Source organism: Engystomops pustulosus, chromosome 4 (assembly GCF_040894005.1).
Source record: "Engystomops pustulosus chromosome 4, aEngPut4.maternal, whole genome shotgun sequence".
Classification (NCBI taxonomy): domain Eukaryota; kingdom Metazoa; phylum Chordata; class Amphibia; order Anura; family Leptodactylidae; genus Engystomops; species Engystomops pustulosus.
In genome coordinates, this window is record NC_092414.1 from 72,093,853 (window position 1) to 72,110,429 (window position 16,577).

Sequence of the window (16,577 nt, forward strand, 5' to 3'; positions counted from 1 at the left end):
GCCGCCCTGCTGGAGACCTGAAGTTGCAATCATAGCAGCGCAATATGGATGTCCCATACTGTCGCTCTTAATCATGGAACCATTTCCATAAAAACAATTAAAAATAGAACCACTATGCTATTCCATTATTCCTAGGTGAAATATTCAAACGACCCGGCCTGCTTTGAAAATTATAATTTTTTCTAAGTAAACGCTTCTGGCCCCCAGGCCCATTTTGGGTGGGGAGGAGCCGAGAGACAGGGGCTTGGACATGCGAAAGCTCGCCTGGCAGTGGACCGCCAGCTCCATCCCAATATTAGGCAGCCTCAGAGGCATCCATGCATGCTGGCCCTGCTGTTTCCTGTCCATTTTGCCTCCACGATCCTCCACAGCGTCCACCAATGTCTCATTTCAACTCTCTATACCCCAGACGCTGGAGCACGAGAGCATATGCAGCACATCATCCCCTTATCAAACGAGCTGTGTCAGGCAGAATTTTCAGGTGTTTCACCAGATACATAGTGGAACTCGGCCCATCTGTCGCCGCCATGCTGGAGACCTGAAGTTGCAATCATAGCAGCGCAATATGAATGCCCCATACTATTGCTCTTAATCATGGAAGTCGTCTCCATGGCTGCCTCCACATGTCGTCCCCTTATCAAAAGAGCTGTGTCAGGCTCATTTTTCGGGTGTTTCACCAGATACGTTATGGAACTTGGTCACTATGTCGCCACCATGCTGTGTTATCGACTAAATATACCGTCAACCTTTTGTTCACATAGGAAATCATTTCAGCGCTTCTTGCTCACCTCCTTTGGTGAAGCCTGAGTCCATTTAGGGTATGTTGCCATGACACTCTCTAGCCTGCCACTGCTGCCGCTGCCTCTGCATGCCGTCCCCTATAGTGTCTGGGTCAATTATTGGATGTTTTAGATGCTATCTAGCCTCATTCGGTCACTCTGTCATGGCCAGGGCCGGATTAAGGGTGGTGGGGGCCCCTGGGCACAAACTGGTGGGGGCCCTTCCAATAATGTTTTTGGAAGTATATAGCCAGCCAGCCCCTGTAGAATATAGCTGCCAGCCCCCTGTAATATACAGCCACCAGCCTCCTGTAGAAAAAAGCCACAAAATAATAAAATTTATACTTGCCTCACCTTCCCTTCCAGTGATCCCACGACGCTGCAGGCTCTTCCTCGCTTTTCGAGCAGCCGTCGGCCACTGAAGACACAGCTGCCATCACTGGTGGAGATCACGATGCACTGTTTAGGTGGCAGCATGTCCCACGTCCCATCGCAACCTGCTTCAGCCGAAATAGTGCATCTGCGATCTCCCCTAGCAATGGCAGCTGTGTCTCACTGACACAGCTGACATCCTAGACCTCTATGTGTGATGCTGCGTATCGCACTCAGAGACAGTCAGTGACTCAGCTGAGCTGAGTCGCTGACTGTGGGAAACTGGTGGGGGCCCCTTTAAAAGTGAAAGTGGTGGGGGCCCCGGGGCTCGAGCCCCAGGAGCCCCTCCTTTAATCCGGCCCTGGTCATGGCCATGCTGTTGCCCATAATTTTGGCATAATGGTGCGATTAAGCAGCCTCAGAGGCATCCATGCATGCTGCCCCTGCTGTTTCTTGTCCATTTCCGTGGTGTTTCCATCCTTTTCTGAGGTTCCCAGGTGTTTGGCCAAGCTTCTCTGTGCAGAGCCTTGGTCCCCTTGAAAAATGCTCGAGTCTCCCATTGACTTCAATGGGGTTCGTTATTCGAGACGAGCACTCGAGCATCGGGAAAAGTTCGTCTCGAATAACGAGTACCCGAGCATTTTAGTGCTCACTCATCTCTAGTAAAGAACTAATATCCAAATGATTTAGGCCAAAACTATTCAGTCAAAACAGGAGTCCTGTCTTTGAGATGAATTCTGTAAATTGTTTGATGACCTGTTGCACCACGGACATGGCGGTAACATTCACTGCATGCATGGTCATGTAACATGACACCTATAGTTTGTATATAAGAAGCTTTGGAAATGACTGTGATGTAAAAAATTACTGTATTTTTCTAACTATAATTTTCCTTTTTGTATGTTTATCCTTGAATCTTAATTTTAATATCCTGGATAAACCTTGTAATCATAGTCCTTTTGTGGAAAATGATACAGTGCTTTGAGATTTTAGTCAATCAAATCTGCAAACTTCATGGTAAAATATTTCTTATCTCAATATTTGATTTAGATTATTTTACTAATGCATTTATAGGTAATATTCCAGGATGTTATCTCATACCAACGCAGATGCCTTTTTATCGTATTACATTTCTACACATTACATTTTAATAGTGATATTGCACAAGAATTTGTGATTCTTTTACTATTTCTTCATAAATAAATCGCTGTATAAAATCGTAAACTCACCATATGATGATGACCAACATAATTGTAACAAGTTATTTATGTTGCACAATGAAAATAGTTACGTGATAATATTTAATTGCCGAAAGAGTTAATACATATTTTCCAAAAGTTTCAGATATGCTAAATACCTAAACTCCTCAAACCACATGTTAATACCACATAAGGAAAAATCACTAATATGCTTCTGACCAGCAGAAAAAGCCAAAAAAACAGACGCCCAAAGCCAGACTTAAGAAACATATGTCTAATGTAGGAGCACCCAGCTAAACCTATTCTAATCAAAGGTACAGTAAATAATAACAATAGAGATTATGTTATACATATTACTTTACATTATGGGCTACACTATAGGGGAGATGTATTAAACAATTTTTTGTGCCACCACATTTATCAAGGCTTTAGACACTCAATACTTTTCCAACTTGTCCAACTAAGGGGGTGTGACCTCTGAGAGTGATGCATGTTTTAAAAAAAAGGGGGAGTAGATGGGCATAAAGTAGGCCATGCTCCAAAAAAATTGTGGAACACATTTTAGACCACCTCAGTGAAGTTGTAAAGTAGAACATGACAATTTTAAAAAGAGGCAGAATTTATCACCACAGTGATGAATTTGGTGCAGCAAAAAACTAGTCTGACTTTTTGTTGACAGATCCTGCTTCACATTGATATATCTTCCCCTATGTGTAATCCACTATAGAGAAATACAGAGCTTTTGGGAAGTAGGGAAGCAAGGTAGTGGATTTTGCAAAAAAAAAAAAAGATTAGTGAAACATTATCACTGGACTGTGTAACCTCAATTTAGCTACACGGCCCTAATAGTCTGATAAGTCCTATTAGGGATAAGACTAACTCGACATATATGCTCTATTCTGGACAACAGAGCAGATCTATTAAAGCCCCTGCACCAGTTTTCCTGCCTGACTTTGCACATTCTTTTCAGTGCAAACCACTGGCACATGTATTTAAGAAGTGTCCGCAACAGGTTTGTGTTGCGGCTGCACTATTCTACGCTGAAAGGGGTGGTCCTGTCCACAGTCGAACCATTAGACACATTTATCAAGCAGTGGCCGACAGAATTGTGACACAGCCCTATGTAAATGTGCACCGAAAAAATGTTGGTAAACTTTGTCGGGGCACAATGCAAACAGATAAAAAAAAATAGTGCCTGTAGAGTGTGCAGTGTGCAACAGATTAATGAAATGTGTTGTTTGTTCTTCATGAATCTAGCACCCCAAAGTGTGGGAGGAGAGCACAATCCCTTGAATAGGAAGTGATAAATGGCACCATTACTGACTAGAGAGGGTTGTAATGTGTTTCCTGGTTTCTGACCAGGCAGAGACTTAATTATCTAACACAAAAAATTTTATTTAGTACATAAACGTGTATGGCGTAGTGGTGCATAACTTTATTAGCTCTTAGAATGTATAATACAACTATATTTTGCCCTCTTTTGCATATTCATTTCATTTTGCATATTAAATTTGTTTTGTATCCACTATATCCTTTGTCTAAATAAGGCATTTAGGGATATGTTACAGGAATTACTCTGCTGTAAACCTATTCCAGATGTCCTAATTTTGATTTGTATTTTTGCACTTTTGGCACTAATTTAGTATAATACACATACGTGTCTCGCGATACCATGACGTCACTGATTTTACTTGCGGTATGCCAAGAATCTCCCTGCCCGGTCTTTTGTAACTCAGGTGTTTTACTTTAATCCATTATGTGCCGATCTCTGATTGGATGGCTATTGTTTTTAAGCTGTATCCTCCTTTTGCCCAGTAGTCCCCCAGACGAAGCCGTTTCCTGGCGAAACACGTGTCGGGGCCATTGCACACTACCGACGGTCTGTATGTGAACTCCTTATTTATTTGCACAATATGTAGCTTTCCCTTTATTCATTGTATTTCCATTGGTTACTTTTATATATACCTCTGTATTCCTTGCATTACTATGAGCTGCCTTACTGTGGCGTGTTAGGGAGCTGCTTGCTGCTATATACTACAGTTTACATTGGGTATTGTGCAATTTTTTCTGTGTGTTCCCCTATTTATGTTTGTCATTTAATATATATATACAATAATAAAATGAAATAGATTTTTTAACCACTCGGTTGTTTATACTCGTTATTGGTTTTTTTGTTCCTGTATGTGTTTTGCTTTTTTGGGTGGTTTGAAGTCGGTGGCCCACTGACCTCACCCCCGTTTTCCTTTCGGTGTTTATTTTTTTACTAATTTAGTGTAACATAATGGGGCACGTTTACTAAGAATAGTGCAAACTGCACTATATGTAGTTTGCCTGTGTAGTGTGCAGGGTGTGCCACATTCAGGATTTATGGCACCCTCTGCCTTGCTCTGCCACTTTTTTTTTGAACATGGGGCGAGCAACACAAAAGTCTGTTAGACTTTGCATGGTAAATCTGGCGCACAGTCAAACTTAGCACTGTAATGCCCCTTTCAGTGCATAAATTGTGTTACGTGAAGAATAGTACATGTGCAAAACAAAAGAGTCGTGCGCAACATATATTGATATTGTGCAAGCAGTTTGCACTAGAAAGAGTGTGCAAAGTCCAACAGAAAACTGGCCCACGGAGCTTAGTAAATGTGCCCCAATGTGTCTCTAAATGCTAATTTATTTTGTGAATTTGGACACATTGAGGATTGTTACAAGGAAAATTTGTATGAAAATCTGAATCCAATATGCAAGTTTTTATGTGCATTTTTCATGCAGATTTTATACGGATTTTTCTATTTAGTGTTGCATTTTTAATTTTTTTGTAATGCAGATTTTCCCATTGCGAATTTTTACCTCTTGTTTCACCTGATTTGACATCACTTCACGCATCATTTGATGCGTATTTGATGCTTATTTCAGACTTGATACAGATTTACACTCTCCCATAGATTTCTATGTAAAAAAAAGGCATGAAATCCACAACATGTACAGATAGCACTCTAAGGCTATCACTTTTCTTTGGAGAACACACATAATAGCAGCAACCACTGTTTTGAGTAAAATGGAATTTGAGTTGTTAAACAGAGTTATTTCTTGCAATGTTTAGAAATTTCTTTAAACATTAATATTTTGGGGCACATTTATCATACACTGGGGCTGAGTGACCCCCAGCCGCTGCCAGATTTATCAGGATGCTCTGGGTTTCTGATGAATCCACTGGGGAGCAGGGCTGCGCTGCCAGGGAAGTTCACACCAGGTCTAATCTGGCATAGAATTGTGCCATAGCCAGCACTTTGAACGGGCACAATGTCATAGACAGTGTACAGTTGTGAGAGTGTGCCCAGCTTCACATCCCTCCGTGTCTACTTGCCATGGAGAAACTATTTGCGGGTTGGGTACTCCAGATTTCAGAATTACAAACACTGCTAAATGTGGCCCTTTGCATGTGGCCCACTGTACATAATTGAAAAATTACATGTTTTGTGCAATTTATTGGAGGAATATAATATTTAATCATGAGACAACCACAGTAAGAAGGATGCAGACTCTGGGTTATAAATGCTTCTATCAGAATTTTATATCCACAGCAGTTGTTGCTTAAATGACATTTGATTGGTCTAAGTCAATGAAGTGGAAGAGGGCGTCCTTTTCCTGACAGTTTCCTACCAAGTTCACTTGATGTAATTCAAAATGATAGAGTGGTTATGAGCTGCAAAAAGTGTATTTACGTATTGGGTGGTTAATTGTAAAATGTATCCATTTTATCCATTGATCTTTGTCTCCCTCTTCAAATATATATAACCTCAATGCAGTATTACTGAATAAGCAAACCTTCGAGTTTGTAATTTAGCAAATTTAATGGAATGCAATTACATAATAAGGGAAGCCCATGTGCACAGAAAACCATGGTAGAAGAGTGCAGATAACGTGTCACCTAAAATAGAGAAAAAATGTGTTAAAAAAATAAAAAGATAAAAATAATATGTAAAAACGTTGACATTTGAAAGAGCAATTTCACAATAAAAGGAGAACGTCAGTGTTTAGTCCTTATCTTTTGACATCACTATTACATGTCTCTTTCCTGTAACAGAACTATGCATTGGAATATTGAATTCTGAATTTTGACATCATTAGGTGCATATTCCTTACACAAAGCTGCAATGTTTACTATCCCCATACAATGGCATAACTGTAGTTTTTAGATTAGAGGCTACAATGAAGTATATATATATAAAGACCAATCTTCATTATCTGCTCCACTGACACAAGGGGCTTTAGAACTAGTAAGAAATTTAAACTTCTCAATAATAGTGGTAAATCATTCAAACTTCAACTGCGTCCAAAACGCATTGGATGTAAAAGATGTCCCTCTTTATAAAATTGCTGAAATAAAAAGAAGATTTTAATGAATATAATGCCCTGGTTGAATTGAACTGAATTGTGTGGTAAATGTGCATGATTGATCTCAGGTGGAGTCGGGGGTCCATGCTCCAGGAACCATGCATTCCTCATGGTAGAGCTGGATACTGACATCATTCTGGCTCTATGACTTGACTTTGCTCATTATTACCCTTCCATGACCTTATACAATGACAAATACCCCTTGTTTTAGCACCATTTGCCCAATATATTGGGCACATTTACTTAGGGCCATGCGCCAGTTTTCTGTCGAACTTTACACATTCTTTCTAGTGCAAACTGTTTGCACAGGTATTTAAGAAGTGTCCACACCACAACTGTGTCACACGCAGTTCTTTTGTGGCGCGACTGCATTAGTCATCATGTGACACAAATTAAGGGGCATTCCGGTACTCAGTCGTACCATGCACCAGATTTAATATGCACAGTACAGTTCGCATTGTTTTAGTAAATGTGCCCCATAATGTCTTGTGCAGTTGCATCTAGGAATTGACCACATAGATAATCCTATGGTTTCCCCTTGTCAATATCTAAAATAGAAATAAAGTTGGAAGTCCTGTTATATACCTGGACCAATGCACTTTATCTTTTAATCTATACCTGTTTTTTTTATTTTTGGTGCGCTCCACTTACTTGTGTGGGTTTAGTTCCTCTCTCCTTTTTAATATTCAGACTACAGGGTGAACCGGTTTTGTTTCTGCAAGGTCTAAGTCATTCTACAAAGATGATGACAATAAAATTAGAATGAGCGAATACTTTATTATAAACCTGAAACCTGATATATTTATGCTTACCAGAATGCGATCCAATACTTCTCCGCCAATGCTCTATTGTAATAAAATGTATTTTATTTAATATGTCATTTCCACAATGTAAAGGTGAAAGCATTTATAGATTATTTTAAAAAAAAGTAATCACTTTTATTAGGTAACAATTGTTATGCCTTCTTTACATCTTTATTAACAGGTTCTATCAGGCATTTTGTCTAGCAGTCCAGTATAGTAGAAGGAAAAGTCTGTAGAGCTATCCTTGCTGCCAAATATTCCATAACCTTGGCTGATATCATTAAAGAAGAACCCATCACAAAATCTTGACTTCTGTTATAACTCTCTAAATGGAAGTCAACAGGCAAGAGTGAATGGAACCTGAATTGAAGGCATGCTGTACTTTTTCTGTATATAAAGCGATTGAAAACTAATAGAAATCTACTGTCATTGTGTTATTACCAGTATATCCGCGACTTTTGGTAGTATATCCTCCTGTTAATGGCAAGAAATGAATAAATGAATAAAATATTAAAAGTATATGTGATCAAAAAAATGTTTAATTTTATCGAACCAGTAATTATAGAGAGGGAGATAAAAATATTTTTCCTGTGCCTGGGTATAACCATAGGACATACAGGTAGTCACAAGATAAGTTTTGTAGATTTGCTTTTATGTTTAATTTGTATGTATGTCAGAACAGGTATGATTTGTAAATGGAGGTCAAGACAAAATTTTTTGATCACTGTGGCAATTGGATTTTTGAGGATTCACAATAAAGTTTCATAGCAGAGACCTTTCATAACTCTTATAGCCTCAGTCTATCTGTAAATAGGAGTTGTCAGTAAGTTGGGTGTTCTTAAAGGGGTATTCTCGCCTGGGCATTCACATTCAGTTTCACTAATCTTCCATTTCTAAACATTTCTTCAATTGGATGTTATTAAAAAAAATGTTCCTGTGTGAAGATAATTTCTCATAAATGTAGTCATTCTGACCCTTAGAAACGAGATGGCTTCCTCGGTTACGACCACGTCACACTCTGGCAGCTGTGGCCAGACATGAGCTATTGAGTCTTGTCTGACCTCCTGGATTCAGTGATCATTACCACAGGACGGCTGTGGGTCATGTAGTAAATCCCGGACATTTCATATACAAAAACAATTTGTTTCTTTGTGCAATCCCTCCAGCAGATGTGGCCGTATCCGAGGAGTAAGTCTCGTTTCTAAGGGACAAAATGACTACATTTATGAGAAATTATCTTCACACAGTAACATTTTTTTTAATAACATTTAATTGAAGAAATGTTTATGTATGGCAGATTTATCAAACTGAATGTGAATGCCCAGGCGAGAATACCCCTTTAAGTTGTATCTGTATATTACAATTGACACCCTGCTGAAAGGGCTAGAATTGGGATATAAAATGTGGTGGTAAAAGGCGTTCGATTGCCATGTTTGAAAGTTAGGGACAGAAACTTTAAATGATTACTTAAAAAAATGTTGACAAATAACATCTTTAACCTCTTAACGACCTGGCCCTTTTTTATTTTTTCATTTCCATATTTCACTCAACCACCTTCAAAAATCTATAACTTTTGTATATTTACATGTAAAGAGCTCTGTGATGTCTTGTTTTCTGCTTAACAAATTACACTTCATAGTGATGGTATTGAACATTCCATCTCATGTACTGGGAAGCGGGGAAAAAATTCCAAATCAGTGAAAATGGTGACAAAACGCATTTACTTCGTTTTCTTAATAATTCATAGGTTTTCATACATTTTACCCCCCAAAAACCCTCTGCTACATTTTGTTTTGATTTTGCCATATTCTGGCACTAATAACTTTTTCATATTTCAGTGTATGGAGCTGTGGGTGGTGTCATTTTGTGTGACTTTTGATGATGTTTTCACTGCTACCATTTTTAGGACTGTATGACATTTAAAACACTTTTTATTGAATTGAAAAGTGGAAAACCATTATTATATTTTCAGACGCGGTGATACATAATGTGTTTATCATTGTTACTGTTTATTTATATTTATATATAAATTCTAAGGAAAGGGGGTTGATTTGGATTTTTAGGTTTTTTTAATTATAATTTATTTTAACTTTTTAAAAATTTTTACTATTTTTCAGAGTCCCTAGGGTACTTTAACCCTAGGTTGTCTGATCGATTCTACCATATACTGCCATGCTAGAGCTTTTTTGAAGCAACCGGCAGCTTTGCCGGCAGTGAACACGGGGATAACAGCAAAGACTTACCAGCTTTGGAGAGGGCTCAGCCCGTGAGCCCTCTCCATGTACCCACAACCAACGCGCACCACACTATTACAGCGCATGTCAAAAACGGGTAAAAACAGATTCTTAATTTATTGTTGGTAATACTTACCAATACATCACAAGCAACATTCTTAACATCTTGAATATGATCCAGCACATTCTAAAAGGAAGCAATATTAGCAATTACTTATTTAGCATAATTGTTACCATTGTAGTTAGCGTTATACAACTTACACCTGACCTATTTGTAGTAGTTGTTTCTCTGTAGTAGAATTATTCCATAATGCTAGTCTATAACATTTCTCTCCCTAATGTGTACCCATATAAATATGGATGACAGGATGTCAGAACCAAAACTCAAGAGTATTACAACTTGTAAATCTTTATTAGCATAGAAAAGGTTGTATTTAAATAGTAAACAAAAGATAAGTCCATAGGTGACAATACACAGGAATATGGTTTTCACCATACGGTACATTTAAGCTTAAAAGGTAATGACAACATACTGCTGCCTATACAGGTACCTTTTAAGCTCAAACCTTTTCTATGCTATCTAATAAAGATTTACAAGTTGTAATACTCTTGAGTTTTTGTTCTGACATCCTGTCATCCATATTTTTATGGGGACACATTGGGTAGTGGATTGTATTTGATGTCTATGACATTTTAGTATGATATGTTGTGTTGATTTGCTGCACAATTCTTTATAGTCCATAACATTTTCCCATTCATTGCAGCTGCTACAAATCACACGCCCTGATGTTATGACTTTACAAATAACACAGGGATGAATTGTGTGCGTCTGGTGTGTAGAATAGAAATAAAACTAAAAAAAAGGTTTAGAACTTTCATACATAACTACTTAATTTATTATTATAGAATGGTCTTTATGGTTAAAGGTTGTATTTCCTCAAAACAAAAAATGAAAGAAGATATTATCTGAATCTATTATTTCATAATATTAATTGGTATAAGTAGATATACTCTTACCAACAGTGCTCCTACTTCTGGTACAAGAGTATCCTGAATGTAATGAAAGATGAAAAGAATGAGCTTATGTTAACATTTGAAATCATTATTTGGTTAAAAAAATGAGGACAGATTTATCAAATTGTCTAAACCCAAAGTGAAGATAGAAAGTCTTGTGCTGCAGTGAATTTTTCAAAGCGTCTACTATTCCCGCCAAGCCACCTCCTTTCCCAGACCTTTTGTCATACTTCCTGAAAAGTGTATAGAAAATGTCAGGGTGCAGGATTGTAAACCCAGCACACTGACATACTGATGTGTGCCCCATCTGGCAGGATCTGCTCTTCTGTTAGCTTCCTATTACCTGTTTTTTCTTATTACATTGACAAAGGAGATGTCTATCAGACACCTTAGTCTTAGACTTTTATGTACCAAGATATTTACATACTTCACTTCTATTTATTTTCCAGTAAAATAGATTTCTCGGTGCACTATTTCAATATTGAAATTCTCTGTTCATTTCACTCTTTTTTTTAATAATTGCACTTCCATATTTCTAACAGTGATTTGTGTATCCTTGACGGTTGGAAGTGTTTTTATTGTATAGAACATACAATAAGGTGCACAATCCTACATATGAATAAACTGTAAACTCAGGGCACATGTTTGGGAGTGATAAAAATAGAATGAATGTTCACAGATGTAATTGAAATACAACGTTATAGGGTTTATTCACTCAGTTGTTACAAACTCGTCTTATAGATTTCACACAGTAGATGGCAGTAGTCTCCCTATCCATCATATTCACACTTGCACCCGTATTGTTTATAATAAGAGTTGAACAATCCGAGGATGAGTTTGCTATCCCAATGATATTGTTAGATATTCCATCTTGTCACTTTATTTCACTACACGATTTCTGCTTTGTTTTCTTTTACTGTTATGTACTTATTCATTTATTGTACTTTCCAATATGTGCTACACTCAACATTGCGTCCTGTTTTTTTTTATCAGGGTCTTAATCTAACAGTTTATTATTTTTTACTTAAAACACAAAAACATTGCTAAATGGACAGTCATGTCAATATTGTAAAACGGAAGGATGTTACAGTAATTGTTCAGGATTTCTTACCACTATATCAGACACTAAAGATGGGAGGCTTTTCTGGAATATAAATAAAGAGGTCAGTTAATTTACCTGTTTTACTGCTAACACACAATGATCTAAGTACACCTTTTAATTTAACATAAAATTCTACATTTTTCTCCCTATTGCAGTACAGGCAGTCCCTAAGTTACCAACAATATACCAACAATACCAACATATACCAACAATATGGGGCAGATTTATCAAGCAGTCTGAAAGTCAGAATATTTCCAGTTGCCCATGGCAACCAATCACAGCTCCCCTTTAAAATATTCATGAGCACTGGTGAAATGAAAGCTGAGCTGTGATTGGTTGCCATGGACAACTGGAAATATTCTGACTTTCAGAATGCTTGATAAATCTGCCCCTATATGTTCATTAGGTTTTTTCCTAAGTTGCACTTGTATTTAAGCAGGAACAGGTATATTTCGTAAGTGAAACTCCAGACGAAGTGTTCAATGTATGTTTTTTCTTTGCATTTTTTTTTCTTTTGCGTTTTGATTGTATTTGCCAATTTTCAGCAACTTTTTCATGCATTTTCTGAATCTAGTGGCACTCAGGTTTTCCTGCTTTGTGCCCAATTCATCTTTGAACTCTGTCTGGTGGCATATATTGGTGCATTATATATCACTGATATATGCCTACAAAGTTTCAAAAATTGTGCAAATAAACTCCAAATTTTGCACAAAATTTGCACAAAAAACACAATTCATCTAAAGGAAATCAGCCCATAGATAAATTAAAGATCAGAAATATAAAACAAAGCAGGCACAGATTGCAAGTCTTACAATACATCTGCCCTTAAAGAAAATTGACCTGTTATAAATGGATTTTTTTAAATTTTGGGTTGCCGTTTGAACAATGATTAACAACAAAGCTTCATTTCAGACACCTTTGATAACCGTTAAACATCTTAGTAATTTACCAGAACCCAAAACACTTGACCAGAGGTCTAAGTGAACAGAGAGAGAGGTCCGTCTATAACCGTCTATAACGGGTGTTCTTGGATTGGGGACTACCTGTACTAAATTAATTATGAATTGAATTATTAATTGTTATTTAATTATCTGTATTAATGAATTATACAGAATTTCATTCTTTAGACATACACAGTTCTTACCAGCACATCAGAGACTATGGCCAGAATATGATTCTAGAATTAGAAAAAACGATAACTGTAAGCAATAAAGTTTCTATGATAGTCATTAGAGATGAGCGAACACTAAAATGCTCGGGTACTCGTTATTCGAGACGAACTTTTCCCGATGCTCGAGTGCTCGTCTCGAATAACGAACCCCATTGAAGTCAATGGGAGACTCGAGCATTTTTCAAGGGGACCAAGGCTCTGCACAGGGAAGCTTGGCCAAACACCTGGGAACCTCAGAAAAGGATGGAAACACCACGGAAATGGACAGGAAACAGCAGGGGCAGCATGCATGGATGCCTCTGAGGCTGCTTAAACGCACCATTATGCCAAAATTATGGGCAACAGCATGGCCATGACAGAGTGACAGAATGAAGCTAGATAGCATCTAAAACATGCAATAATTGACCCTGACACTATAGGGGACGGCATGCAGAGGCAGCGGCAGCAGGCTAGAGAGTGTCATGGCGACATACCCTAAATGGACTCAGGCTTCAAACCAATGGGTGGCAGAGAGGAACCAAAGGAGGTGAGCAAGAAGTGCTCAAATAATATCGGTACATGATAAAAGTTTGCCAGTATATTTTGTGGATTACACAGCAGGGTGGCGACAAAGTTAACATGGAAGCCATGAAAACAACCCAAAATTCTGCCTGACACAGCTCGTTTGATAAGGGGACCATGTATGGAGGCAGTGAACTAGTAGTAGATTAAAGGTGCTGCAGTTAAAACTATGTTAGTTGGATCTTGGCATGGAGCTGGCGCTCCGCTGCCAGGCGAGCTTTCGCCAATCCAAGCCCCTGTCTCTAGGCTACTCCCCAAACAGCACTTCTAAGAACCTTTTGTATAAGATCAAGTGTAGTAGCGTTCTTATAAGTTTAGGATATGCCGGGTGAGGGGAATGTAAACAGATGCGCAAGAAGCGCATGATGCGCATGGAGCTGGCGCTCCGCTGCCAGGCGAGCTTTCGCAAATCCAAGCCCCTGTCTCTAGGCTACTCCCCAAACAGCACTTTTGTATAAGATCAAGTGTAGTAGCGTTCTTATAAGTTTAGGATATGGCGGGTGAGGGGAATGTAAACAGATGCGCAAGAAGCGCTGAAATAATATCCCTAAATGGTAAAAGTTTGCAAGTATATTTTGTGGATTACACAGCAGGGTGGCGACAAAGTTAACAACTTTGATGTGGAATCCATGAAAACAACCCAAATTTCTGCCTGACACACCTCGTTTGATAAAGGGACGATGTATGGAGGCAGCTATATGGACGACTTTTGGAGGTAGGAATGGAGACAACGTGTGGAGGCTGCTATGGAGACAATTTAATTTGGATAGTGCCTGTATGTGGCAGTCCCAAACATTTTTCAAACCAGAGGAGCAGGTAGGTGGCCCTCCAGTAAAATGGGATAGATTGAGTGCCTGTATGTGGCAGTCCCAAAAATTGTTCAAACCAGAGGAGCAGGTAGGTGGCCCTCCAGTAAAATGGAATAGATTGAGTGCCTGTATGTGGCAGTCCCAAAAATTGTTCAAACCAGAGGAGCAGGTAGGTGGCCCTGCAGTAAAATGGAATAGATTGAGTGCCTGTATGTGGCAGTCCCAAAAATGTTTCAAACCAGAGGAGCAGGTAGGTGGCCCTCCAGTAAAATGGGATAGATTGAGTGCCTGTATGTGGCAGTCCCAAAAATGTTTCAAACCAGAGGAGCAGGTAGGTGGCCCTCCAGTAAAATGGGATAGATTGAGTGCCTGTATGTGGCAGTCCCAAAAATGTTTCAAACCAGAGGAGCAGGTAGGTGGCCCTCCAGTAAAATGGAATAGATTGAGTGCCTGTATGTGGCAGTCCCAAAAATTGTTCAAACCAGAGGAGCAGGTAGGTGGCCCTCCAGTAAAATGGGATAGATTGAGTGCCTGTATGTGGCAGTCCCAAAAATGTTTCAAACCAGAGGAGCAGGTAGGTGGCCCTCCAGTAAAATGGAATAGATTGAGTGCCTGTATGTGGCAGTCCCAAAAATTCTTCAAACCAGAGGAGCAGGTAGGTGGCCCTCCAGTAAAATGGAATAGATTGAGTGCCTGTATGTGGCAGTCCCAAAAATTGTTCAAACCAGAGGACCGGGTAGGTGGCCCTCCAGAAAAATGGAATAGATTGAGTGCCTGTATGTGGCACTCACAAAAATTGTTTCAAACAGAGGACCGGGTAGGTGGCCCTCCAGAAAAATTAAATGCATGAAGTATAGCAAGAGCCAGTGGGCCCTGTCAAAAAATAGCCATTTTCCTCTGCTTTACTGTACAAAGAGGAGGAGAAGGAGGAAAATGAGGAGGAGGAGGAGGAGTGGATCAATTATTCAGGTTGAGCTTCCTTCACCTGGTGGAGATTGGAAATTCTGAGAAATCCAGCCTTTATTCATTTTAATAAGCGTCAGCCTGTCAGCGCTGTCAGTCGACAGGCGTGTACGCTTATCGGTGATGATGCCACCAGCTGCACTGAAAACCCGCTCGGACAAGACGCTAGCGGCAGGGCAGGCAAGAACCTCCAAGGCGTACAGCGCCAGTTCGTGCCACATGTCCAGCTTTGAAACCCAGTAGTTGTAGGGAGCTGTGTGATCATTTAGGACGATGGTATGGTCAGCTACGTACTCCCTCACCATCTTTCTGTAAAGATCAGCCCTACTCTGCCGAGACTGGGGACAGGTGACAGTGTCTTGCTGGGGTGACATAAAGCTGGCAAAAGCCTTGTAAAGCGTACCCTTGCCAGTGCTGGACAAGCTGCCTGCTCGCCTACTCTCCCTCGCTACTTGTCCCGCAGAACTACGCACTCTGCCGCTAGCGCTGTCAGAAGGGAAATACTGTTTCAGCTTGTGCACCAGGGCCTGCTGGTATTCATGCATTCTCACACTCCTTTCCTCTGCAGGGATGAGAGTGGCAAGATTTTGCTTGTACCGTGGGTCCAGGAGAGTGAACACCCAGTAATCGGTGCTGGAATAAATTCTTTGAACGCGAGGGTCACGGGATAGGCAGCCTAGCATGAAATCTGCCATATGCGCCAGAGTACCAACGCGTAAGAATTCACTCCCCTCACTGGCCTGACTGTCCATTTCCTCCTCCTCCAACTCCTCCAACTCCTCTTCTTCTGCCCATACACGCTGAACAGTGAAGGACTCAACAATGGTCCCCTCTTGTGTCTCGCCAACATTCTCCTCCTCTTCCTCCTCATCCTCCTCCACCTCCACCTCCTCCGATATGCGCTGAGAAACAGACCTCAGGGTGCTTTGGCTATCAACAAGGGAATATTCTTCCCCCGTCTCTTGTGACGAGCGCAAAGCTTCCGACTTCATGCTGACCAGAGAGTTTTTCAACAGGCCAAGCAGCGAGATGGTGAGGCTGATGATGGCGGCATCGCCACTGACCATCTGTGTTGACTCCTCAAAGTTACTCAGCACCTGACAGATATCAGACATCCACGTCCACTCCTCATTGTAGACTTGAGGAAGCTGACTGACCTGACTACCAGTTCTGGTGGAAGT

At 39.8% G+C, this 16,577-nt stretch overlaps 1 protein-coding gene across 2 annotated transcripts in view; it reads right to left on the reverse strand.

Moving 5' to 3' along the window:
* Nucleotides 1-5,890: 5,890 nt before the first annotated feature.
* Nucleotides 5,891-16,577, reverse strand: part of LOC140126602 (uncharacterized) — a 28,637-nt gene continuing 17,950 nt past the window's right edge. The window contains exons 7-14 of one of the 2 annotated variants that reach the window (XM_072146230.1): nt 13,037-13,069; nt 11,902-11,934; nt 10,794-10,826; nt 9,913-9,963; nt 7,984-8,016; nt 7,552-7,584; nt 7,391-7,473; nt 6,177-6,272 (exon numbers count right to left, since the gene is read on the reverse strand). In XM_072146230.1, coding sequence (XP_072002331.1) covers nt 7,426-7,473; nt 7,552-7,584; nt 7,984-8,016; nt 9,913-9,963; nt 10,794-10,826; nt 11,902-11,934; nt 13,037-13,069 — 264 coding nt within the window. In that variant the 3' untranslated portion in view covers nt 6,177-6,272; nt 7,391-7,425. Of the gene's footprint in view, nt 6,273-7,390; nt 7,474-7,551; nt 7,585-7,983; nt 8,017-9,912; nt 9,964-10,793; nt 10,827-11,901; nt 11,935-13,036; nt 13,070-16,577 lie in introns of both variants that reach the window. The other variant, XM_072146231.1, reaches the window with a different exon arrangement.